At 43.5% G+C, this 23,453-nt stretch overlaps 1 protein-coding gene across 1 annotated transcript in view; it reads left to right on the top strand.

The window, feature by feature from the left end:
• Positions 1–3,392: 3,392 nt before the first annotated feature.
• Positions 3,393–23,453, top strand: part of NOTCH2 (notch 2) — a gene marked incomplete at its 5' end in the record, with an annotated part of 80,136 nt that continues 60,075 nt past the window's right edge. The window contains 5 exon segments of the mRNA XM_010077586.1: positions 3,393–3,473; positions 7,595–7,688; positions 8,449–8,530; positions 17,714–17,973; positions 18,660–18,995. Of these exon segments, the coding sequence (XP_010075888.1) occupies positions 3,393–3,473; positions 7,595–7,688; positions 8,449–8,530; positions 17,714–17,973; positions 18,660–18,995 (853 nt within the window).

Genomic DNA, 23,453 nt, shown 5'->3' with positions numbered 1-23,453 from the left:
TCTGAGGGATTTCACGCCTCTGCCAGCAGCAATCCCGCTCCGGGAGGAACGCGTGTGCATCCTCGCAGCACCTTAAAGCTCTCGAGGACCAGCGGTCATTCTTATTCTTCTTTCCTTTTCGCTCCTGGGAGGGCAGGTCGCTTTTCAGATGAGTTGTAAGAGTGTAGTGATGGGAGAAAGTGGCGGTGGAAGTCGTTTAGTGCACGGTCAAGTGAGACACCGACACTTTCTGGTATGGTCAGCAGCGGAAGCTGGCATCCGCAGAATTTTGACCAATACCACTGTCTTGGATACAGAGCAGCCAAGCTGATCTGGCTGTTTTGACTTTGAAATGGCCATTATTTGTCTCTCGGGGGAAATGTTGTTCTTGGGGTTTGTTTTTTTTTCCAATACCCCCCCCTTGAAATCTTAACTTGCTTAGTTTTACTAATATGTTGCAAGAAGATGGTTGGAGTGGAAAAAAAAAAACTGCTTCCTGAGTGTGTTTTGGCTAGCTTTGCCCAAAAGGGACTGGAAAAATAGAGGGTCTTCCAAGGGTAGGTGTCTGATAAACTCAGAAATATGTTTTCTTGGTAGGGCAGAGGTGTGGTCCGTAGTAGGACTGTTATTTCTGGAAATGGCTTACACAGGCCAGTAGGATGGCAAAATACTATTTTTGCAAAGACTGTCCACTTAGTTAAACTGTTCCTTCATACGAGCAACGTGTCAGCTTACTGCCAGCCCTACCAGTTCCTTCTCTGACAGCGGCTGAGAGGAGTAGTTGTGGTGTCACTTCTGGTCACTTGACTGGGTTTGGATACCTACCAGGCTGGTCCAGGTCCTCCCATGCTGCAGAAGTTTTTGAAATCTCTTCCCAGAAAAGCTGGTTGTGAGAGATGTGAAATCCAGACCGAGAATGGCTCCTGTTCATGAGATATTGTCCTGCTTCTGCATCTTGGGAGTAGGAGCTGTGGCTTGAATTAATGAGAAAGGGAAAGATGAAGTCACCGAAAGGGAATTTTCAGGTGCATATTCAACTGTCATGATGCTCTTGTGCAAGAGAGGGCAGGTATCTGATGTCAGTCCTCTCGGTCAATAAATAGGAGGCTTCTGGATGCACTTAAGCGCTATGGTTTGGACTGCTCAGCTCTGCCTCATCACAAAAGCCCAACAGCGTAGCAACTTGCTTTTCCAGTTGAGCCGTTGCTCAGTTTTGCAGAAGGCTGCAGTTGAAGTTGCAGTAAGCTGGGGTGGGGCAGCAACACCTGCGCTTTTGGTGAGGATCCTCTCCTGATAATTGCTGTGAACGATTTGCTCCTCTTCTGATCAAGCCGCAATGGGTGAAACAGGAATCCTCGCTAGTAAAGCCCACCCTAATTACCCACTTATTAGCACTTGGGTTGTGCTGAGCCCAGTTTCACCAGGTTGCTGCTGGCTGTCAGCCCGTATTTCCAACAGGTTGCAATATGTTGTAATCCAGAGCAGCGCAAAGGCAGTGCGTTGATGTAGGCTGCAGTTTGAGATCTGTAGTACTCAAACAGCGAAACCTGAGGACTTTGTATGACGCTGATGATGCCGCTCTTCTTGATATGATTTGCTTACAGAAGAGCAAGTTTTCCTTGATCTTGTGAAGGTGCTGCTGTCTATCAAATTTGTTTTTGTCAAAGATGCTGATTTAAACTTTCAAAAGGGAGTGTGATGAGAATCAGGCTAACTCGCATCACTTCCTTCAGGGCATCACTTAGTCATTAGGAATACGTGAAGATCCTCTCGCTGACGTTCTCAGGGCTTGAATCCCTGGGAGAAGAGGACTCACGCCTCCGCTGGCATGTGGCATTTGAATCTCTTACAATGGGTGGGTTGGCATTTGTCAACTTCCATGGCTGTTTCCCCTTATTCTAGGTGTCTTGCTGCTGTTGCAGCACATAGGTATTTCTCTTCAATATGCCCTGGTCCTGTTCAGCGTCTCCCATTTTCAGAAACAATATCTGTGGTGTGAGAGGAGACGGGTGGCTGGGGTTTGAACCCAGGAGGAGGAGGTGAAAGAGCTGCAGCACGACTCTGTCAGCCTGTTTCTTTGGGACTTGGGAACCTTACTTAAAAACCAAACAGTCACAGTTCATAACTCCAGATGTAGCATTGTCATTTCCTTTGAGTTTGTGCTCTGGGCTAATGACTCTAAAGCTGAGGAATGGTACAGTGATTATTAATTCTCGCCCCTCCTTTGGGACACACTAGGGAAATGTCCTCCATGTTGGGGGAAAAAAAGAGCTTCCCTAAGCATCTGTGTTAAAAAGTCCTTTTGGAGCTATATTCTTAGCCTCTATTAATTCACTCTGAAATCATCTTGCCAACAGAAGTCAAGAGCAGTCAGTGCCCATCTAGGAGAAACAGTGCTCATATCGTTCTAAACACGGTCATCTGAGAGCTGCAGAAGTCATCATTCTGTTTAGAAAATGGTCTGTTCCTAGGGCAAAAGTCCTTTTTTTAGACTGCTGCAAGGATGAAAAAAGAGCTTTGTATCTCAAAATGGCACAGGCGTCTGCTGTTTGTTCCGTGCAGCAAGTCTTCATCTCGTTTCTCTGACATCACCCCGGACGGCTGCGGAAGCGCCGCTCAGCGCAAGGAGCGGGCTAGCATTTCTGCACAGGCAAACATGCTTAACACTCAGATTAATAAAGATTTAGTGCTGGAGAATGACGGAAGACTTTGGAGAAGACGCGAGCATGGCTCCCGCCTGCCAGATTGCCATGGAAACACCAATACCTCTTCAGCTCTTTAATTGCCTTCCCTACATTTTTTTTGTTGAAAACTTTTTTTTAACAATGCTTTATGTTGCCATTCTGGGTTTCAGGCATTTTGGTTTTGTTTGGAAAATGGAAAATAGGGGAAGGCAGGGAACAGTAGCTGTGCAAGCAAATGGAGAATATGGTGATTGACAGACTTCTGAACTGTATTGATAGAGTTCATCCTGAATTCAACACGTGTTATAACTTCTAGTTCTTCACCAGGAGCAGTGTCACGTGAACTGTAGCTGCATCTGCTAGGAATGACAGTCCTCCTGCAGCTTCCCGGGCCTGAGACCCCGAGGACAGAAAGGCTTCAACTCCCCTGTGAATTTGCACAGCCGTTCCCAGCTCTGCTGTTAGGATGGCCGAGCAGTAGTTTGTGCCGGTTCCTAGACATTTGGAGGAGAGATCTAAAACAGCAAATGCGACTCGCAAAACTCCACACCCTGCCCTCATGTTTTAGATGAAAAAAAAAAAAAAGTGGCTTTTAGAAGAACAAGCCTGCAAGAAGAAGGAATTTTGCTTTAGAAGTTCATCAGGTTTTTTTGAACTCTAGAGATCTTTTCAGGTTTTCAATGCTTGTCTTACAAAGCCTGGAAAAGCTAGTGCAGAAAAGCCGTTTAGACATTGGGGCTTTCTCTCGCCCGAGGTACGGGACCTTGGCTGAGTACCTTCACACTTCTCTGAGCTCTGCTCAGATTCTCAGTTGACCAGTCTTGCATTGTCCAACTGATTTCAGGCTTTTGTGTGTAAAAGCAGCAGAGATGTCTTAATAATCCAGTTAAAGCACTTTTACTTTGCAGGTGATTTCTATGCCTTACAGACAAGCTTCCTCCTTAACTACTACCCTCTGTCTATGATGTGCAAACTGCTCAGCTTGTTTAAATCCCCCAAGTGTTAACATTTTCTAAATGTGAGCTGAATATAAGGCTTTAAATCTTTTTCACAGTGAGGATTTTTCCTAGTTTGGTTCCCCTGGCCCCCTGTGGCTGCCGTGGGGTGATCTGCACTTCAAAAATATGGAAATGGATTTTTTTTTTTTTTTTTTTTAGCTAGCTCTGATTTACTAGCGGGTTCTTCCCTGGTATGTAATCTCACTGGAACTGTAATCTGTCGAGGTTAGTGAATAGCATAACTAGTTCTCACTCTTTTTTGTGTTTTTCCTCAATTTGGTTATCTTTGGGTATTCTCCCCATTTGTGCAGCGCTTCCTCGCCAGCTTTCTCAGCAGCTGTGTGGTGTGAGGTGCTGCCGTGGGAGCAGTTTGTCCCTTTCCGCACAGCGAGGACCTGCTGCTCTTCCTGCAGAATTGCACCTCGTGTTTCCGCATTTTCTCTTAGCTCCTTTTTTCACGCTCTGTTTTTCCTGAAGGGAATCAGAGGCTGGTTTTCGCTCCCTTGGAATTTGAGGCCCCTTGATTTGCAGGGTAGCTGGTGTTGCTGGCCGTGCTGGCGGTCATCCTCTTCGGAGCTGATCCACCTCGGGCAAGCGTGTGTCAGGATTCCCCGTGTGTCCTGTGCTGCTGCTGTTTGAGGGCTTTGAATCCTTTTAATCCTTTCTCTTATGTATATATATATATGTAATGGGTAACGCAGGTGAAATGACAGGCTGTTTGTCATGAATGTCAATCAAGACAGAAAATCCACTGACTTCATAAAGGTTGCTGAAACCTATTTTGTCCTTCGGTTTTGTTTCTAGCCTTTATTGTGTTTTTAGCCCAACTTTTCCTCTGTGTTCAAGGTGGTTGTTTTCCATGCTCTCCCCCAAGGGAGCTTTTAAACCTATGGACAAGTTTCAGCCAAATTTGACAGAGGTGTAGGTCGGTAAAAGACACTGCCTTTCTGTGAACTTAATGGAAAATGTATGGACAGAAAGAGGAGAGAGACCCATATAATGTCCTCCCAAGGAGAAAGCAAGCTCAGCTGTGCTCTCTGCCAGAATATTGCTCTCCCTTTATTTAAAGTGAAGCCTTTGGTCAGAGCCTGCACCTTCTGAGATGCAGGATAATCAGCCACAGGGCTGCAGGAAACCAGCTTTGTCATGTCTCTTCCTCACACCATTAATTGTGTTGGTATTTTGCATATTTATTTCTGCCTGACTTTTTCTGAATTTGTGGGTGAGTTTATCGGCATTGCTTTCCTTCTAGTATTTACAACAAAGCCCTTTCAGATTTTCTCTGGTTATGGCTCTGTTTCCCTATAGCAGTCTTCTCTCTTAAAAGCTGAACCCTGACACACACAGCTTCTGATCTTAATCCTTCACTATTTCTTTTAATTTTCTAGCCTAGATAGTATCTGAATCTATAGCGGGCAGATGAAGTATAGAAACCAAATCACAACTTCCAGATCATCTTGGCACCCTAAAGAACAATGAGGCAGAAACACAACTTTTATTTTCCTCCTAGATTTGCTTGAACTGTCTCTTTTGCCAAAAAGATTAAACCTGGGTGAAATTGTACTTCAGCAGGGTGTGAGCTTTGGTAGATTCAGATGTTGAGAATCACGGCACTTCCTGTAGTGTTTCTGTGAGTGTGTATATATATGTGTGTATATATATATATATATATGGCTTCTCAAAAAGTGGCCTTGTTATTTCAAGGCAAGGTTGTCTTCTCTCGTGCTGTACACACCAAAGTCTTTCCAGTTAACATAATGGATGTAGCGAAACGTACTTCTCATGCTGGCTGGGGTAGAAGGTGAAGTTTCTGATACTGTTCACTCTGCAGCACAACAAGGTAGAGTAGCAGGAAAGTAGCTTTTGAAGTAAGTCATGTTGAAATGCCTTGGTTTTGAGCGTTGTGAAATTGTGAAAGATATTGTTAAATACAGGAAGACAGTGCTTTGTGCATAGAAATGCTAATTTTACTGTGAGAACTGTAGTCTTCCATTTCCTTTGTGATTTGTTTTTTAAAGAGAAGTGGTCATGTTACTTTTTAATACTCATTTTAATATAGAATATGGTTACATTTACATTCATGTCAGCTTTAGTTGCACTTCAGCGTATTTCTGTTCAGCCTATTTTAGTCTTAAGCTGACAAAGTACAAAAGAGTCTTTTTGCTTTTATTTTCTTTGCTTCTTTCACTTCTAACTTACTATTTACAAAACACACATATTTAGCTACTTGCATTGTCCCGTTCCCTATGTCTCTGTTAAAGAATTCTAAGGACTAGTAGTAGTTTAATGACCTGCTAAACAGCAGTTCAAGGCAGGAATAATTTGTCAAAAACCATGAGAAAATTAATCATTACTTCACTCAAGCCTCTCTCCTGTGTCTGTATTTGGGCTAGCAGGCTGAACAGCAATCCCTGATGGGGATGCTTAGTGTGACCCCCAAAGCCGTCCGCCCTCGCGTTCCCCCCGTGCCGCTGTGCTGGGAGGTGTTTTTGGCTGAGTGCTGGTTAGGCTTTCACTATGTGGGTTACAAAATCAACTGGCTGCTCGGTTCTCACTGGGGACAGCGGTCCTCGAAGAGATTACAAAATTGTGTTTGAAAGCCTGGGCACAAAAGAAATAATCCTCTGAGTATTTGCTTCACTGGCTTGATTGGTGTGAAGAGAATGAAAATTCAAGGCGGTTAGATGAGAATACCGAGTCTGCTTCCCCTCCTGGTTCTCTGACGTGCGGTAAGGCTCGTTGGAACCTTCCTCAGTTTCCCTGGAGGAGCGTGGGTGGGAGGAGAAGCCCCGATCAGTGTGGGTCCTTTTGCAGTTTCTCTGGAGCACAGTGTGGCTGGACGGTGCTAACTGGAGCTAATCTTTGCTGTGGAAACAAGCTGCTGTCCTGTTAGACAGAAGCAGATGAAGTTTGGAGTCGGAGCCTCGTGGATGTTGCCGTTAAATGGGATAGAAATTGTCAGACAGGTGCAAATCAGTGTAAGTGGTTTTGACCGCAGTGGGGGGGAATGCCATGCAAAATCCGTGTTAATATTTCTGTCGCTTAGTAACCCTGACCTCGGGGGTTATCTGAAAGGGGCTGAGAGTGGAATTTTGTTCATTTCCTGAGAGCTCTGCAGAAGCAGCGCCATCCAAGTGCCCTTTTTCAGAAATCGAGTTGACAGAAGCAGGCGTACTCATATTGTGGGAAATACTGATAATTTTCCTGGGCAACTGGGTTTAATTTAACTGTATTCTCTGTGGGGATTGCAAATGTGAAATGTTCCTATAGTGCTTCGTAGTGCGTGTGACCTGTTTACGTGCTCCAGGGTTATTGAGAAATAACACTTCAAGCTCTGGATAGCAGTAACTGGAGTCTGTTCCAAGTTGTCTAATTGCTGGACTGAATTTGGGCTGGTTGCAGGGAGAGCTTAGTGGGACTGATACGTTAACCCTTCTGTTTCTGAGCCCCATTCCTTAGCCACCAACGTATCGACTGTGGTGGTGCTTTGGACCAGTTTTCCCTCATGCCCCTTGTTGAATTTGTATTGAAAATTTTAATATCCTTTGAGGAAAGGGAAACCATCCTTTAAAAAAAAAAGTCAGTTTGCCTGACAGCAGCTGGTACACAAGCGGGCATTTTTGGTGGTTGCATCTTATTGATGCCTCTAAGCGCCTTTGACTAAGATTGGTTAAATGCTTGCCCAAATGCAGTAAGCTTGTTGAAATAGGGTACGTAAAGGCACAGAAGTGTGTGTGTTTGGGGGCCAGGAGACAGCACTGGAGGCTGGGAAGAACTTGTGACTTCTTAGTATGTGGGTAAGTTTAGGATGGGACCCAGATCTTCTGGTTCCGAGAGCTTTACCCACTAGTTCGGTGCTGTTCAAGTGGCAGGCTGTGGGCTAGGTGGACTGGCGAAATTTTTATGGTTCTAGAGTGCCCTCTGCTCCTGCAGGGTTTCCAGAGTTCTCGCCCTTCTCGTCCCTTCGGAAATAGCCACGGCATGCTGCTTCAGGTCCCCGTGAAGAGACGAGCACTTGCTGGAGCTGGTGCGTTGGCTCACTAGAGCTTTCAGTAGACTTGGATAAAAATTGACCAGCCCTGAACTGTATCATACTTGGTGCCTTTTTAAAAATATAATACTGAGCATGTCAAGTTTGAGCTACAGCCCATCTCCTCCTTAGAAATACCACATTCGTTGCTGAAAGTCTTGAATATCTCAGATGTTTTCCCTTGATCCCAAATGTGATCCTGACTGAAATTGGAGTGCTACAACACTAGTGATGTTGTGGTGAGTCCTGGATTGCTAGAAACATGCAGGTGAGCTTATGAGGGACACATGCCCCTATTTCGGTGCCCAGTGTCCCTAGAGACAGCAGAAAAGAGGGAAAGAATTTGAGACAAAATGTTGTGAAAGAAGGCTCACAAGTGGTTGCCTCTTGTTTCAGAGAATTTCAGTCCAGAATTTTGATCAGAAAGGAGTAAGTGGTGATACTTAACCCAAAAATACACGAGTGCTGACACGAATGTCTTTGTAGCTTGCTGAAATTACTGCATGCTTTGCTTTGAAAATCTACCTAAAAGAAATTCTGGAAACATTTAGTTGCCTGATGAACAAATCTGTGTTTGATTCTTCTTTCAGTCTGGCTCTTTTGATGCTGACAGAGGTTAAATTAAACTGTGATATTGTCTTTGTTCCAGTCATATAAGATTTTTTACTATAAGATTTTCTTTCCCCAATATATGCTAATGAAGCTTTGACTTGACATGTATGGCTACTGATTTGACTGTTGTTTTCTTTTCTTTCAGCTTTGCAGTGTATGGATGAATCCAAGCCATGTGTTAATGAGGGAAGGTGCATTCCGTATCAGAACGGTACAGGATATTGCAAGTAAGTTGGTTTCATTCCTAATCAATTTAATTACCAATCTTCTTTCATGCAAGGTCTTAGCCAGAAAGGAAATGAGAATTGTTAAGATTTTCTTATTGGGTGCATTCGGTGTAACAGTTTTAGCACAGTTGGTGTTTCTTGATAACAAGTTAGTTCTTATGTGCTAGCTTTTTGTAATGTAAGAATTCTTACTCAGATTTTTGGGTTTGGATCTTGTCAGTTTGATTTCTTCACATTGGGTTAGGAAGCGAGGTCAAAGCGATCATAGAGGTAAACTCTGCACCTTGCTTCCAGCCCCAGAATTGAAGTTGGAACTTGCCCTTCATCTTATAGGTTGACTTAGTTTTTAGACCTTCAGCCCCAATTTGAATATTTTTGAGGTTTTTCAGAACTACTGTACTCTCTGAAGTGTGCCAGTTCCCTTCTACATGCTGGAGAGCAAGTAATATGTGTGAGTTGCAAAACCAAACTAGCAAAAAACCCCAAACAAACAACCACATCTGTCTTTGTCACGTAATTGGTTTTGGTAAATGTTGACACCCATCTTCAGTGGTGCCTTCACTTGGCTGCTGCATGGAAAGCTGATCAGCAGGAGCTTTGGCAGAGTGCACGGTGTCTGGAGAATATCACATCTATTTAAGTGCAGTTCACTTTTCAAACTGCGGTATTTAGATTTTTTAAAAATGAAGTTATTTTGCACAAAAATAAATCCTCTTTGTTTGGCAGGGTTAATGTACTGTGTCTGTAGTAAATGGATTATTTTCTAAACCTTGTTTACTTCATCAGTGCAAGTTGTGCTGCTTTCTAGCATGCTAAATCCCTCTTTTCTTAATGTCGACATTCTTTAAATATTAGTGAATTTTGTCTTCTTGATTTAGCTTGGCTAACACACAGCTCCACTCTTCACCCTTTTCTACACATCCATCTTCTCTAGCCACAACCTTTAGTTCTTTCTATTAATGTGGCACATAAAGCTTAATATACTTAAATTGCACCTGTGGCACACAAAGGGGAAATCGTAATCTAATTTGAGGTTCGTCTCAGTTTCAAATCAATACCTGGTGTGCAGAAAGGCCACAGAAAGGCAAATAGGGGACTTGTTGTTCCCTGTTGGTTTTCTCAAATTTTTAACGATTACTGCTTCCTAGTCTTTTCCTTTCCATGGCTTTATGTTGCTGTCAACAGAAATGAGCTGTTCTTCTGAAAAGAAAGCTGGAACTTGTCCTGCTTTTCACCTGTATTTTAAGACTGAAACAAGAAATTGTGTGATGTTAGTCGGTCTCTTTGACACGTATGTAAGCATGTTAGCCTGGAGGCAAAGCATGTGGGTCACGATTAAGGTAATAAACAAGACTGGAATTGATGGTGGTGCCACTTGTACCTTCCTAAGGATGTTTTCTCCAGCTCGCATGTTCCTCTTAACCATGTCTTAGACTGTAAAAAAAAAAAAAAAAAAAGTTTAGCTGGTTCATCTGATTAACTTCCGTTTGGTATTTGTAGTACAGCCCAGATCTTGACACATTTCTCTTATCACAGTGGCAGCTTTGACCACTCGTAGATTTTTTTTTTTTCAGCGTACAGAGTTATTTATAATTCTGATGTTGCTGCCTTCCTTTTTGTGCAAAGTCTTCTTGCAGGTCTTAAGCCAACCCCTCCTTCACTTCGCAGCTCAGTCCCTTTGCAGGTGCCAGAGTAACTGGAAAGGTGAATAGAGGCCAGTACACAGAGATCAGTATGTGTCTGTTTTCTAGTTTTGGCCTAAGAACTCTTTTTATTTGCGGAAAGGAAAGAAAAAAAGGCAAAAAGGCCCTCAATTATGGAGAGACTACCTTTAGCAGGCTGGTTCTTAGCATCCTGTTTTGGTTTTAATTTTTTTTTTTCCTTTCCTGCACTATGAGGAACTCTGAATAGGGGAACTTTCTGTCTGGTGTAGTAACCTAAATGACTTTCTGATTTTTTTGATGGCTGTAAAAGTAGACATGTTTTTGTTCAGGAAACTGAACATTACTGAAGCAAGTGGCCTGCTTCTAGCTCTGCAGGATCACTCACTAATCAGTGAAATCTCCACCCCTTCCACTTTTTTCAAGTTTTCTGCAGTACTTCCTCTGCTTGGCAATAATTTGTTATAACAGACTCTCTTCCTCTTTCTGTGCCTCACTCGGCCAAGTTGTTTGTTCTGTGTGTGGTCAGTCCATCTAGTTAATTTTGCTGCCTGTAAGAAACGGGCGAACAGCTGAGGGAAAACCTGCATCAGAGGTGATCACGTGTGACGAATAAAACATGAGTAATGTCAGCACCGATAAGCAAAACGTCTAGTGTAGGTATTTGGCAAAGCAGCCAGTGACACCTTGGTGCTGAAACAGCTTGCTTTGTCAGAAAATCCTGTCGTGTCTACTCCATCAAAAGAGAAAGCTAGTTTTCTGGTAAGAAACCCTTATTCTGGTGCATCTGGCTTCTGTCATGGGAACAGCGATGGTGACTCTTGTAAGGCAGTGGGAGTTGGATCTTTATCAGATCGCTCTTGCGAGTGCCCTTTAAGTAGCTCCGTTCCCCTGGTAATGCCGCTGGCCCACGGCCGTCATTTTGTGGCACTGTTTGATAGAACTACTGACCTTCTTTAACCTTGATTTTATATTTAGAAAATTACACATTCCTCTGCTTGCGTCTTCCAAGGTCAGAATTTTTGTCTGAGAGATCTTTCTGCACTCATTCAGTGGGTAGCACGGCGAGGACGCAGACCCTGTTCCAAGGAATAGGGCTGTACCTTCAGTGGCAGTACAAAGGGGACCCGTCTTAACTGGTTTCCCCGTGTTTGGCAGCTGTGGCCTCTCCCAACATCCCTCCCCTGTGCCCCAGTGTCGGGGAGCAGAAGCAAGGCCGTGCCAGGGAGAGAAGCAGAAGTGAGAAGGAAGGGAGTTGGGGTAGGGGTGCTCCAGGGTGTAGGGAGGAAACTGGCTGTTGCTGTTCTTGTGCTTTGTTGGTTTTTTAAGATTGGATTTTTTGACCTTAGGTCTGTTGCACATTGCGTGCCCAGAAGGAATATCAGTACTTCTGTATGAACCAAATTACTGCTTTAATTCTAGTGTCTTTTGTTGGGTCCTGATGCTAAACTCCAAAGTAGCAACACCATGGCAATAAGGGGCTTCTATCCCAATTCTAACCCCCAGTAACTCCAGAGCACTTGCCAGGTTTTTGACCTACCTTTCTTTCCAGCTGGATCTTCATAAATGAATTTTAACTCATATTTTAGAGGACGTCTGGGGCTGAAGGCAAGATCCTGCACTGCAGAGCTGCTTCCGAGACTGCAGCAGATATCTTCTCGGGGTCTATCTCAAGAGACTAATCACTCCTAGAGCAGTGAATGGGGAATACCCATAGGAGACCTTGTAGCAGGATGAGGTCTGAGAGTTTTCCAGAAGAGGTTAAATGCAAAAGTTGAGAAGTTGTCCTTTTCTGAGAATGGGCTGCCCTTTCCTGTTTCCCTCTGTCTACTTTCAGAAGTCAAAGGAGACCCTTGAGACCAGGGCAAAAGAAGGGGAGAGTACACACTCTTGTAGCTTCATATCTGGGAACAGAGTGGTGATTTGAGTCACTCGGTCAAAATTTTCTATTGTGATTTACCTCTGCAGACCAAAAGCAGGTCAGAGCTGTGATGGTCAGAAAAAGCTGAACTAAACCTTTCCCATGCAGGCTTTGGTTGCTGTTACGCCGTGGTGTGCTGCAGAGCGGTACACCATAGAAGCACTTTCTGTGGACTAGAAACAATGCTGTGTACTGCTTTAAATGCAGAACAGAGAGGCCGTCCCATCCCATACTTTGCATTCAAAGTATGACGCATAAATTGGAGCCTTGAGACATGGGAAGGAGGGTTTGTAAAGCTAACCAGAGAATCCTGTTCTCCCTCCTGAGAGGAGGTGTAGGTGTGGGAGTCAGAACCCGGGAGCCAGAGGGAAGTCTGGTTAAAATCTGGAGCAAAATAGCTGAGCCCCTTCTCACGTTAGTTGTAAGACTGCTTTTTTTTTTTTTCTCCCTCCGTTGGAGCATCTTCCAATCAAAGTGAAGGGAGTGTTGGGTTGAGAAGGGGGAGAAGCAAGACTACTAGGAAATTCTTCCCTTCGCGTTTTAAATTAAAACCATCTGCTTCCTTCTGTGCATCTCCAGATGATATCAGTAGGCTGGAATAGGAAACTCCCATGAAAATCAAACATCTGGAAGACTGGTTAAAGCAGTCTATAAGGTGCATTTGAAGAGACTGTCCTATGAATGTGCCCAGGCAAATATAGTATGGCAGATGAGGAGGTTTTTCCAACAGGTCAGACATATTTTCCAGAAGTCTTTTGAAAACAAGAGAGAACTAAGTATTAGGAGGTAACTTCAATATAGTTTTCTGGCAGAAGAGCCAAAAATGCAGCTTTTGTGAGTCTTCCACTTTCACTTTGTAGTGTTAGGTGGTTAGAGTGAATGCAGCTCTCTGGATTTGTGGATACTTCAGATTTCAATAAATACCTTCATTTTGTTTTTACGTCTCTTGTTTAGCTCCGTGAGAGCCTGAGCTAAGGCAAATACAGGCTGGGGCTGAAAAGGAGGAGGACAAAAAAAAAAAAAAAATGGGCTGAGCTCTGACTAAAGTATTTGTGCTGGAAAGTAGCCCAGAGAGTGTAAAGGAGAAGCTTTAATTAGAAGCAGCTGCATAGCTGATGCAGCCCACAGGACATTTTCCCATTTCAAACTCTCTAGTTTTCAGAAATCATAATTTGAATTAAGTTGTATGTGAAATTTGTTCTTAAAATATTAAATTCCTGTTGAAGTAGGTTAAGAGACCTTGTGTACTTCCAGAAAGTGCCAGAACAAACTGCATCCTGCTGTTTCTGCTTCTGAGTGTTAGATGGAAAACCAAGGAGAAACAGTGGCTTTTATTTGGAAAAGATTCGGTTTCCTGTTCTGAGCATGTCATTTGGAGCTGACACAAGCTGCTACAGTTTTAAGCTGCTTTATAGACAAGTGGGTTTTTTTTTCTCCTTTTCTCTCCTAAAGAGAATTTGAAAGAGTAGGTTAGGATGAGAGTAGAGCAGGGGTGGTGGGGAGCTGGAGTTGCTGTTGAGGATAATCATATCCTTTAAAGATGTTTGAACTCTGCTTTTTCAGTGTTTGCCTCTATTTTTAGCGAAACAATGTGGTGCCCAACATGAATCAGGGGCAAATATTTGCAGTTTTGCCTACACCAGCACTTAGAACTAAATTACTAGTATTTGTGCCTAGAAATGTTGATGATAGGAGACATGGTTGAAAGTCTGGACTGTAGGCTTTTTGTTTTTTAACATTCAAAAAGGATTGCGCTGAATTGCTGGAGGGGAAAATTGCATAACTGTGTGACCAAGCACTTCTCCAGGAGGAGAACAAAATGGTGGGCACAAGGGCTGTGGATACCTCACCTACCATCTTTCCACAGGCAGGCGTGTTCCCTCTGCATAGTCTGTAAGGCTTTGCCCGTCCGAACATAAAGAGCCAAAGTTGAAAGAGCTGCTGCTGTTCCCTGCTGGAGTGCTCCCCCATGTTTTCCTGATTAGCCTCAGAAGATACTGGAACAAGCCTGGTCTTGGAGTGCTCTTCAACTTTGTACCAGAACTTTTGTGTACAGAACGCTGGGCGTTTTGTGGGTGATGGTTGTGAGTGTCCTCTTAGAGCACAGGTCTCCATGTTCCTTTTAAATCACACCAGCAATACTCCTAATCACTGTTTAGGCTCCCTCCTCCCTGGGGGCAACACTTAAATGTGCCTTCCAGTACCTCTGAGTGTTGGGGGGGTGGGAGAGAAGATCTATCATGGTGGTTAATTTGCTTATGAACAAAACATGAGATGTTCCTCTAGGCTTTCTAGTTTGTTTTACAGCTTTTCAGTGAAAAAACATTTTAGGAGTTATCTTTTAGGTGTGTTTTGGTTTATTTTGTGTTGTTGGAGTGGTGGGTGGTGTTGGAGGACCTTGTTTGCCTGATGGGATGCCCTAGGTGGGGTTCTGGGGAGTTCTGGTTTGTTGCTCTTTCTTTGATGATGGGGAGGGCTACAAGCGCATGGCCTGTGCCTGCTGAGGAGCTTGGTGTGCTGCTGGGACAGCGGGTGGCTGAGCTGCCCAAACCCCCCAGCGCTGGCGGTGGTGGAACCAGAAGAAATCCCTATGATGAAACCTTGTAAACCTTCTGGGACTGAAGCTCAATTTGACTTTACACATTCATCAGCTGCATGTAGATGTCTAGAAACATGGTTTAATTGCAGTTATCCAGACGGTCTCTGAGCAGAGCTAGCCAGTGCACCGTGTGCAGGCTTGAATGCCGTGGGAGTCAAGCAGCGCTCCAGCTTCTGGCACAGCCGTCTGTGCTGGGTGCCAGATTTCTGTGTGATCAAGCTCCTACAAAGCCCGCTGGCATTTGGACTGATTTCTAACCCGTATTGAGGAAGGATTTGGGATGTTAAAAGAAGCCTATAGAACTGCAGTGGTTTAGGTCGAGAATACCCGAAGATTGCCTCTCGTGTGATGTGGCAGCAGCTCACGCTGACCGAGAGCCTTCGGCTGTTATCCCAAGGATGGCAGAAGAGGCAGAGGATGTTCTGCAAATGGTATTGTCTCAGGATTTGCTTTCTGTAACTTTATTAATCCTGCCTTGCCCTGCAAAAACTTCTTTCATGTCTGTTCTTGGATATGAAGTTGAAAGTATTAAGGCATGGTGAAAGGCACCTAATTTGAGCGTGGGGAATGGTAAATTACAATTACGCACATCTATTATATGACTTTCCTGCTCTAACCATATGGCTAAAGTGAGTTAATAAATTTTAACATGAGAAAAAACAGTTGTGGTCATCTAGTAATGACCCCTTGCGTAACTGGGATAATAACCTCTCTGAATAGCTGTGTTTGAACTCGCGTGCATACTCTTTCTGAAACAGCCAACCCTGGTGTTCTTTTAGACAAGCATGAGTGATGGAGAAATTCCACTGCAACCTTAAATGCGTTGTTCCCGTTGTTTCTCTCCGCTGCTGAGAGACTGAGTGTAAGTCTGTGTCTGAAGATACAGATACTACCCTGTTTCTAGTTTTAATTTATCTAGCTTGAGCTTTAAACTGCTCAGTTCTGTTATCCCTGTGCCCTGTATATTGGGAATTATTGTTAAATCTGCCTTTCCTTGTGAGTACTTGGAGCTTTTGATGCTGTCTCCTTCCCTTTTCCCTTTGATAAATAGACTGAGCCACCTGAGCTTTTCATTGTGTCAAGAGTTTTCTATTAATCATTACTGTTGGCTTCTTTGAATTCATTTCAGCTCTTCCCTTCTTAAAGAGCAGACGCCAGGACTAATGTAAGAGTCCGGTACTAGTTGTGCTATGCGAGTATCAGATGTAGCACAATCTCATTCACTCCTACTTGGTATTTGCTGCCTGTCCGTCTGAAGTGTTCCTGGCCAAACTGTCACAGTAGGAATTCGCGTTTCAGAAACCCCCAGAGCAAGTTTGCCTTTCCCAGGTCACTCTCCTCTTCTGGGGAGGATGCTGTGTCTGTTTTGTTCCTAGATGTGTGGTTTCGCAGTGCTAAAGTGCACTTTGTGTGCCGGCTGCCTTGTTAAGCAGTTTGTGTTACTACTCTTTACCAAGAGCTTGTCTTCTCTCTTACCTGTGTGTTTGACCAGCACTGATGCTTTCCGTTGATATTCAGTGATAGAAGTGTTGAATAACATAGGAACAAAGGCAGATCCCTGTAGTGTTCTGTTTAAAACACAGCTTCCCGACTGTTCTTTGATTTTTAAACTGAATTTTAAGGCCTGTCTGGTTGGGTGGGTTTTGTTGTTGTTTTGTGGGGTGTTTGGTTTGGTTTGGTGTGTGGTGTGTGTGTTTTTGGTTTTTTGTTTTTTTTTTTTTTTTTTTCTTCAATCCACCATACACTTTTAAGTGCATAAGGAGAAGGCCATCTCTTTACCATTATGTTCTTGTCTGGGGGCTAACTGGAGACTTTGCGCATTGCTTGCAGCTGGAATCTCCTCCCTGTGGATTTAAGTAACTCATTGATTTAATAATTGCACCTGTCCTGTTCTGTAACAAAGCGTATCTAATGTTCCCCTCTGAATTTTTTTGCAGTGAAATACATGTTCTCTCAGGCTGTGTGTATCTTGGGTTACTTACCAGTTAAAGCATGCAGCTGTGCACTTCAGAAAAAAAAACACAACTGCAAACAGACAGTCCTGTTGTGTGTGTTAGGTGTTATTTTTATCGAACATACACTCTTGCAGCTTTCTGCTACCTGAAAGAAGCAAATGGAACTGTGGGTGACACGAAGGTGGGGTTTGCAGGCTTGCTGGAACTTAAATGGAAAATTTGTGGTACAAAGGCCAGTTAAAAGATGGATTGCAGCTGACAAGTGTAGTCAGGCTGTATTGACATAAGTTTAGGTTAGAGAGAAATAACTGCAATTATTCTGCAATCACAGATCTTTGTATAAAATATTACCCTAGTTGTAGATACAGTGTGTGTACTCGTTTTTCTGTGGGAGACAGAGGAGCAGTGACCTTGTTGTTAGGGTGCTAGGCAGGGGCGTGGGAGACCTGACTTCAGTGCTTACATTGCTTGTTGAGCGCAGACTTCAGCGTCTCACAGCCCCAGATGCACTTATCAACATGAGGATAACAGTATATTCCTGTCTCATGGGAGTGTTGTGGAGAAAGATCTGCTACAGATCTTCAGCCCCTCAGACACTGCATTTGTACAAGGTTTATAAATATTTTGGAAGATGGATAATACCTGATACTAATACTGAAATCTCTTGATTTTTCTCCGAAAAAAGGATGCTTACTAGCATGGGAGTAGGTACGAGGAATTAATTGTTACTCAACAGTTCTTTAAGACTTGGGCTTTTCCTGAAGTTTTGAAGAAAAGTGCAAGAGTAAGGTCTTGCATTTGATGTAACTCTGTATGTAGCATTTATTTGTTTTGTAATGCGCGATTTCACAATTTGAACTTAAGTTTTCAGTGGGACAGTCCCAGAGGAAGGCGCTGTTCCATCTGTGACGTTAGCATTTAGGTCTGTTAGCGTTACCATTAATTGTGGCAAATTCCAAGACTTTCAGTGGTCATGGGACTTTTTATCCTCCCGGGATATCAAGGCTTCAGGTGAATGTGCTGCAAGTAACTTCTTCTCTGTTGCAGGTGTCGAGAAGGCTTTCTTGGCGACTACTGTCAGTACAGAAACCCCTGCGAAAGCAATACCTGTAAGAACGGGGGAACTTGTGAAACAACGTCCCTGATAGGAAAGGCGACCTGCAAATGTGCTCCAGGGTTCACGGGAGAGGATTGTCAATACTCTGAATCTCACCTCTGCTACGTGTCCCAGCCCTGCCTGAACGGAGGGACCTGTCATCCCCACAGCCAGGAAACGTACGAGTGTGTCTGTCCTCCAGGTTACACAGGTGGGGTTCTGTGTTTGTACCTCCAGGCTCCCTCCTTTGTGAATTATTTCATCCTGGAATGTTCTGGGGCAGTCGTAATACGCTGTCAAATTTACTAGCTCCAGTACAGGAAATGAGAAGTCTAAATTCTTTCATGACCAAAAAAAGCAAAGAGGGGTAGGGAATCAAACTCCCAACTCCTTACACGCAAACAGAAAGACATTTAGATCCTGTGGAGTTGTCCATGTGAGAAAACTGAGTGCAGAAGCTGCTTTGGAGTAGCTGTTACATTTTGAATTCAGAGTCTACCTTCCAGAAAAAATGAAGTAAATTTGACCAGCAAAATCTATTTATGGGAAAACCATAATTTGGTGCCTGAGGAGAAGAGCATGTAAAGTCACCCCTTTCATTCTTCAAGAGAACATAAAAGAAGAGTAACTGTCAGTGTGTAGTATGATTTCAGGTCATGGGTTGTTTTTATAAATCACAATGTTCTGTATCTTGCTTCTGTTGTGTAAATAAAATGACTTTGTACTGTAACCACTAATTGATTTTCATTTCAAATATAATACTGTAAAATGCAGACAAATTCTCCTGTAATGATTTTAAGATTTAGTACACCAATCATTTTGAGGTAGCATGAAGGAAACACTATTTTCCATAGGAACAACTTTTTATTAATGGAATGCTCTGTCTTGATCCTACAGGAAAGGATTGCCAGTGGATTGATGCCTGTACATCCCAACCTTGTGCCAATGGAAGTACATGTACTGTATCTGGAAATAAGTTCTCCTGCATCTGTCTGCCTGGCTACACTGGCCAGAAGTGCGAGATAGATGTGAATGAATGTGCCACACCAGGCCTTTGTCAACATGGTGGGACCTGTGTCAATTTGCCTGGTTCGTACCGCTGCCAGTGCAAGCCAGGCTATACAGGGCATCGCTGTGAGAGCGTGTATGTGCCGTGTTCCCCGTCGCCCTGTATGAATGGAGGAACTTGTCATCAAACAAGTGACTTCACCTTTGAGTGCAACTGTCTGCCAGGTAAATGCTGCTGCTTCAAAGTGCTTGGTTTTGTAGCCTTGTCACTGCATTCCTGTCTGTGTTCTTCTGGAAACTTCTCTTGGAGTTTCTGTGTGATATTGGTGTAATGTAAGGGTGAAGGGAGAAATCTCAGCGAGGCAGGAAGCTCTGCAAGATGTTCATTTCTGAGTGTCAGGATTTCATAATGTGGAAGGGAAGAAAAGGGAAGAAGGCTAGCAATGACAAAATTTTTGGACCCCAATTAGAGGCAGAGAAATCAAATGGGTAAGAACTACATGGCACATTTAAGGAGATTAGAGTGGTATCTTCTGATGCCCATTTGGAATGCCAAATTCCGTGAACATAAACCTCTACATGTACATGGTTTTGCATCAGTAAAGGCCACAATTAACTTCAGTGCTTGAAGGAAGATTAACACTTGCCTTTTCCTTTTCAGTCTTTATTCTTAAAACATATTAGTTTCTATTCCCTTCCTTCTTCTCCAGTTCCTCCAAATCTTAGGAGATATAATTTCCAACTTGCTACACACCTTTTGTCCTGTGATACCTCCAGATAAGTCATATTTGCTTGTTTTCTGATGCCATTAGCTGCCCTGAGTTCATCCACAGCAGGGGTGATGTGCTCAGGAGCCTGCCCTGAGTTCATCCACAGCAGGGGTGACGTGCTCACTCAGGAGTGTGGGCTGTGTTGGTTTTGTGTGTCAAGCTGAGCTCCAGTCCCCAAGGCACCCATCTCTGCCGATGACCCTGTGTCACCTGGTTGGGGCCCTGGTGGTCTCATCCTGTCCTGCTCCTCCCCATCCACATGTCATACTGACCACAGGGCAGCACTAGTTGTCTTTGCAGATCGGGGTTTTTTTTAGGCTGATTTTTTTTTTTACTGAGTAATTCAGTCCATGGGAAACTGACTGACTGGAAATACTTTTGACTAGATTCCTACTTAAGTGTGTTGCAGTTTGGCACATGAACGCTTGGTGTGTGGTAATCTAGACAAGTAAACTCTCTGCCCTTAAGCATTTCTCTGTTGTTACTTACATGAAAGATGTAGCTGCCATATACTGTTTAGGATGAATGTAGCATGTCAGCGTTCTCATGAAGTATGCGCAGAAAGAGCATTTAGAACTCAACTTGTGAAAAATACCTTTTTTGGAGACCTTTGTCTTGAGGTACAGTATGCGCAGAAAGAGCATTTAGAACTCAGCTTGTGAAAAATACCCTTTTTGGAGACCTTTGTCTTGAGGTATTGGCTCAAATGGCTTTCAGTGTACGTTGGCAACCTTAGCTAGTGCTCGCACAACAGCTTTCTGGGTTGTCTGAGCAAGCATGTGACTTTAAAGAATTTAGGAAAGTCGATCTTAAAATAGAAGAATGTATCATCTTTATTTTTGTGAGAAAGCAACTGTTTCTAACTAGGCTTGAAGAAACAGTGCTTGAACATACAGGGTCTTTGGAAATGCTGTGTCTTAACTAACAGTGGCTCTCAGGGAATTTATTGCTTTTCTGCTTTGCATGTTTTCAAAATGAAATTGTAAAATAAGTGTCTCTGGATGCTGTGTCTTAACTAACAGTGGCTCTCAGGGAATTTATCGCTTTTCTGCTTTGCATGTTTTTAAAATGAAATTGTAAAACAAGTGTCTCTGGGCTAACAGACTTGATCAGAAATTTAGAATTTTCTTAAAGTCAGATCTGTTTAGCCAGTTCAAGGAGTTTAAGATGTCATGCAGAAACATTGTGGTGGGGGGAAGAGGAGAGGAAGATTAACTAACAGTGGCTCTCAGGGAATTTATCGCTTTTCTGCTTTGCATGTTTTTAAAATGAAATTGTAAAACAAGTGTCTCTGGGCTAACAGACTTGATCAGAAATTTAGAATTTTCTTAAAGTCAGATCTGTTTAGCCAGTTCAAGGAGTTTAAGATGTCATGCAGAAACATTGTGGTGGGGGGAAGAGGAGAGGAAGATGAAAGTTTGAAGGACTTGATCCTGTAATGCTGATAAAGGCAGTTTGCTTTCGTGGTGCTCTTACAGGGGCACGAGGCTGGGTGGGAGCACATTTTCCCTTAGACAAGAGTGTGGGCTGGCTAAACTATGGTCAGGAAATGAAAATGAGATTACTATAGTAACAGTTACACACCCACAGTGCTCACACACGTTTTGGATTATTATCTGCTTTTTTGGACTTCTTACACAACGTGTATAGTGGGGGGGTGAGTTAATGTGGCTTTGAGAGCCTTAACTTTTGTGTTTCCTGTATTTGTTTAAGTTGGCCGTGTTGTTTTGCCAGCTTGATTTTTAAAACTAGTCATCTGAAAAACAGCAAAAATCAGGAGAAGCTGGAGAGGCCAAAATGCTTTCATTAAACTCTTTGATAAAGGCAAGATGCCCAGCTATTTCTTCCCCCTTAGTGAAGCATGAAGAGTGAAGTTTCTGAAGTGTTGGAAAAGGTTCTGTCTGAGAAGGAAAGGTCAACAGAAAGAGAAGAGAAATGGTGGCCTGTCACGCCCTGGGAAGATGTGAACAGGGCCTGCTCATCTGGAAGAGAGTGCCAAGATTATGGACTAGAAATTCCTCTTTAGACTCCCTCTCTGAATTGGAGCAGTGCCGATGATATTGTGACTATAAATGGAATTGCTCTAGCCCTTCCTTCTGGGCTGCCTTAAGATGTTACCATCGCTCCGGGTTATGGCCGCAGAGGCAGGAGGCAGTTACATCCTGAACTGCTGCTATGGTTTTTGATATGACTTTGCATTTTGTGACTTGTGAAACTGTTTGAAGAAACGGTGCCCAAGGAAGGGTTTAGACATAATTAGGTTGCTCCTGGACTGGCCCTGAAATGGGTTCTTGTTTCTTGTAGATGATTTCTTCTTGACTTTTGAGTGACTTTCATTTTCTGTAAATACAGATACATGAGAACGAGAGCTTGAAAATGTGGAAGAAACCTACAGCTTGGAGTTAGATGTCACAGCAGCCTTTTCCACAGTAGCACAAGTACTGTTTCTGTACAGTGTAGTCAAGCTGCTGTTTTGAGTTCTTAGGTTCCCACTTCACTTGTGGATTTGCAAAACCAAATCTTGCATTAGGTAATTCATGAAATAATGTGTGTTAGACATGTCAGCATTTGATGTCACATGTAAGTGAAGAGTTCTGTATACTGTCAGTATTAAATCTGTATGAAAGGTAACTTCTTATATTGTATCCGTCTAGCATAATCATTTTTCCTCTGGGCTTTGTTGATTTAGGTGAAAACAAGAGTGTAGACACATGCACGCGTTAGGTCAATCGTAACAGAGTTGTAGTAAAAAAAAAAAACAAAACACAACGCTTCTGTGAAAGAGACATAACCTGAAGCATTAGCAACTCCTTTAAGTATAAGAATGAGCTCGTAGTTATAAATATTTGACAAAAAAGGAGTTCATTTGGCAACCAACCTTTAATGGAATGTTAAACAAGTCAATAGAGGAAGCTCTTAGCTGGGAAAGTGATTATTCATTGTTATCCATCAAAATAATTACCCATTAACTAAGATAAGGACCCTAGGGAATTCCAAGGGCTTGTTCAGGAAACAATCTGTCAGGCTGGAGCAGGCTGTTTATGAGAGCTGGAACACTTCCTGGGAAGAGGAAGTAACCTCACGCCGGTTCGTAGTGGAGCGTCACGCTGCCCCGCGCAGTGAGCATCACGATCAGGGTCTAACAGACACACTGAGCCTCCTGCGGGAGGGTGTTCAGAGATCAACAGCTTCCCCTGGGGTGTGCGCTGCTGCGTGGCAGCGGTCTGGGGGTACCGGGTGGTGTCCATGCCTCCCTGCTCCGGGTGAGCTGGCTCTCTGACATGGAATAGCCCACCTCATGGCTAGTGCAAGACGCTGAACTGTCAGGAGTTTAGTGCAGGCAGGGGCTGTTGGACACCTGGTGTGCTGAACCTTCTTTTGTGTTGAAATGATGCGGGTCAGTTTTAGCACTCTGTGCCCACAGCCCTAATTTCTTGTCACCAGGCCCTAAACCTGGCAATAACTTGACATTTTTGTTCGGGTATAGTTTCCTGTCCCCGTAACTGATTGGTCCTGCAGAAAGTCGGAGGTGTAATTTATAGGTTGAAATAAGGCAAAGGATTAAGATTTGGAGGGAATTGGTATGTTGCTCTGGAATGGGGTGGAGATTTCGGATGACATAGGAGTGAAGTTATCTGTTTGTATATCCGTCTGTGTGCTAGAGGAGGAACAACATGCTGTTAGCAGTGGGAACGCTTTTCCCCTTGAGGTTCTCGTTCCTTAGTTTGCCGTGCTTGGAGATAACAGAGCAAAAGTCAGGATATGTATCGCAAACTGTGCTTCTGGAGGGAGAGAGGAAAAGACAACATATTAATCCCAGCACAGGGGGGAACAGGAAACAGTGTCAGGTGTCCAGATACATCAAAACAGTGAACTCTTTGGCCCTCTGGAAAAGAGTCAGGTTATGTAACTG

Source organism: Pterocles gutturalis, unplaced genomic scaffold, assembly GCF_000699245.1.
Source record: "Pterocles gutturalis isolate BGI_N339 unplaced genomic scaffold, ASM69924v1 scaffold2658, whole genome shotgun sequence".
NCBI lineage: Eukaryota > Metazoa > Chordata > Aves > Pterocliformes > Pteroclidae > Pterocles > Pterocles gutturalis.
The sequence above is the reverse complement of the archived record's forward strand: the minus strand, read 5'-3'. Positions and strand labels throughout refer to the sequence as shown.